Source organism: Triticum aestivum, chromosome 3A, assembly GCF_018294505.1.
Source record: "Triticum aestivum cultivar Chinese Spring chromosome 3A, IWGSC CS RefSeq v2.1, whole genome shotgun sequence".
Classification (NCBI taxonomy): Eukaryota; Viridiplantae; Streptophyta; class Magnoliopsida; order Poales; family Poaceae; genus Triticum; species Triticum aestivum.
Genome location: NC_057800.1, coordinates 479,989,827 through 479,992,474, shown reverse-complemented (window position 1 = coordinate 479,992,474; position 2,648 = coordinate 479,989,827). Strand labels below are relative to the sequence as shown.

The following is a 2,648-nucleotide window of genomic DNA, read 5'->3' as shown; positions in this document are numbered from 1 at the left end:
CACATACGCATTTTTTTTTGAACTGTGAGATTTAGGTGCCCAGCTGCCATATGTCCCCAAAACTGACAAGAAACGGGCGCGTTCCTGTCCGTTCGCTGTCTGTCTAAACATAAATCAGGAGCAAGTTTACTCCTGAAATGCAACGGGCAATCAGGAGCAAGTTTGCTCCTGAAATGCAACGGGCCGAACGCGAAACAGATAAAATTTAGGGATGCGGACGAGTGTCTGTCCGTTTGGACCGTTTGGCTCGTAACGGACACACGCGGACCAGATTAGGTACGATCGATGCGTTGTGCGTTGGAGTTAGCCTTAGACTCGAGCACGTAACGGAATAGCGCCCCACCTGGATCCTCCTCGCAGGAAAAACAAAACGTGTACGTAACAGATTTCCTTTTGAGCGAAAAAACTGAAGAGATACATAGAACGTGACGGTGGTACGCCGACGTGCTTCCGATGGCATCCAAGGACCATGGAGGCGGTGCTCCTCGGGAAGACGGATCTGACGAGGACTGCGGCTGCGGGTCCTGGACGATAGCTCTGCTCCTGTACACGTCCTTCTGGCTGGTCATGGTGTACCTGCCGCCCATGGATTCCTTGCCCGGGATCCGGGAGCTCGACGGCTCGCCGCCATCCAACGACGACAAGCCCACCACGTGCTCCGTGGAGCTAGCCGGCGCCAGGGGGCTCGAGCCAGCGCTGGCTCCGGGCGCGACCTCGCCGGCATTCGACCTCGTCGTGCACGTCGACAACGGCCGCGTCTATGAGCTGTGCCATGGCGGCGGCGACGTCGTCGTCTCCTACGCGGGCGTACCCCTCGCGCGCGGGCGCACGCCGAGCTTCCGGCTGCCGGCAAAGACTACGGGGCGGTGGGCGGTGAACGTGACGGGCGTGGGGCTGGGGATCCCGGCGGATTTGTCTCGCCTCATGACGGCGGAGCGGAGATGGGGGGTGGCCCAGCTGGAGATCGACATGGGCCTGGCCTGGCAGTCCTTCACGTGCGACGTTTTGGTTGACGGGCAACCCGGCGCATCAGCGTGCAGGCTAGCTTAACACGTTTTGTTTTGTCTCAGTCTCAGTAGATTCATATGGAGCTACGTAAGAACACACAAGAATTACACAATAGATTCTCGTTTGAGTGCGAACCAAATTGTGATTTGATGGTTAGAGAGACTGTGGTATCACTAGCCCATCAAGGTTTAAGTCCTAGTGCTCGCATATTTCTAGAATTTTTTCAGAATTTTCGACGATGCGCATCCAGTGGGAGGAGACATTCTCGTCGATGACGAGATGCCTATGATGACTTCGTAAATTTTAAGATGATATGCTGACTCAGTCTTTCGAAGTGCTCATAGAGATAGGATTTGCGTGTGTACGTTCGTAGGGATGAGTGCATGCACGTGTATATGAGCACTTGCGTCTATACTGTGTTAATTTTTTTTTCTCGTTTGAGTGTTTCAAATCGAGCTCGTCATGTCTTTTTTCTACATTGTCTGTTTTGAGGTTATTTTTGTTTTTTTTGCGGAAAACACCCCAGCTCAAAAAATAAGGATAACCGGTGATAAACAACACACACACCACATGTTGAAAATTACACCCAGGTCCCTGAGGAGCCAACCCAACACATCCACCGGCGCGAGCCGCAAGCGCGTCGCCGCCGCCACTCTTACGTGGAGCCGGCGTGACCTTGTTATCTCGAGGCAGGATACGGGAAGTCGACAACTTTGGTCCATACGAATCAAGACGCCAGAGAAGCATTGGATTGGAGAACTACCGGTTTGAAAGCATCACCTCTCTAGCCGGTGACGGGAGAGAAGAAAAATCTGGCGGGGAGATAACCACTCACGAGTATCTGCAGATGCAGCACCACTGGCGCAATGCTCCTCTAAAATCTCCAAGGCTCCGCAGCGGCACATGAGCACGCATCGCCGACTACTAGAGCACAAAACCAACCACAAGGGCGGTGCCGCCACGCTGCCTCGATTGGGAAACCTTAGATCCACCAACGACTGCCGCACACCACATTTCACATGTTAATCACGAGATGACTTCTAGGGTGTGCGGGCTGGCATCGAATCTAGCACTATATTTTTTCGCACAAAAAAACAAGAATATGGTCCTATATGTACCAATACTAATACTGCCAGCCTCGCTGACTCGGCGGACCTACCTGCAAGGGCCCAGACGGCCAAGGGTGCATGGCCCAAGAGTACACGCGTTCCCAACCTATACGTAACCGGACCGGACTGAGTAGTGGTGGCCCAGGAACTCCCACTCGCTATTTAGCCGATCCCCACTAGTGAGAAGGGCATCCAGTGGATCAGGCACGACATCGGCACGGACCACCTCTTCCCTTTCCCTTTCGCAAGAACCCTAGGTCGATTCGTGTAATCTCGTTTGTAATCCCCACCTAAATCAGATCCTGTGAGAAATTGCCATTGTTAATAGGAATTCCGAGCTTGTCCCTATCATCTGGTAGAAGAGACCACCCACCTCCCTCTCCATTCATGTTGACGAAACTTGTTGACACCAGAAGTTTGCGTCAGGCCAGAGCACAACTGGAAGCCATGGATCCCGGTGTTTCTACCTTCCTCACCAAGCTTGAGGCCAAGATCGAGGCCACGATGGACGCGCAGACCAAGTCCCAGCAA

At 53.4% G+C, this 2,648-nt stretch overlaps 1 protein-coding gene across 1 annotated transcript; it reads left to right on the top strand.

The window, feature by feature from the left end:
• Nucleotides 1–379: 379 nt before the first annotated feature.
• Nucleotides 380–1,271, top strand: LOC123058455 (uncharacterized). Its single transcript, XM_044481175.1, has one exon. The coding sequence runs from the start codon at nucleotides 454–456 to the stop codon at nucleotides 1,048–1,050; it is 597 nt and encodes a 198-aa protein (XP_044337110.1). The 5' UTR covers nucleotides 380–453; the 3' UTR covers nucleotides 1,051–1,271.
• The last annotated feature ends 1,377 nt before the right edge of the window (nucleotides 1,272–2,648 follow it).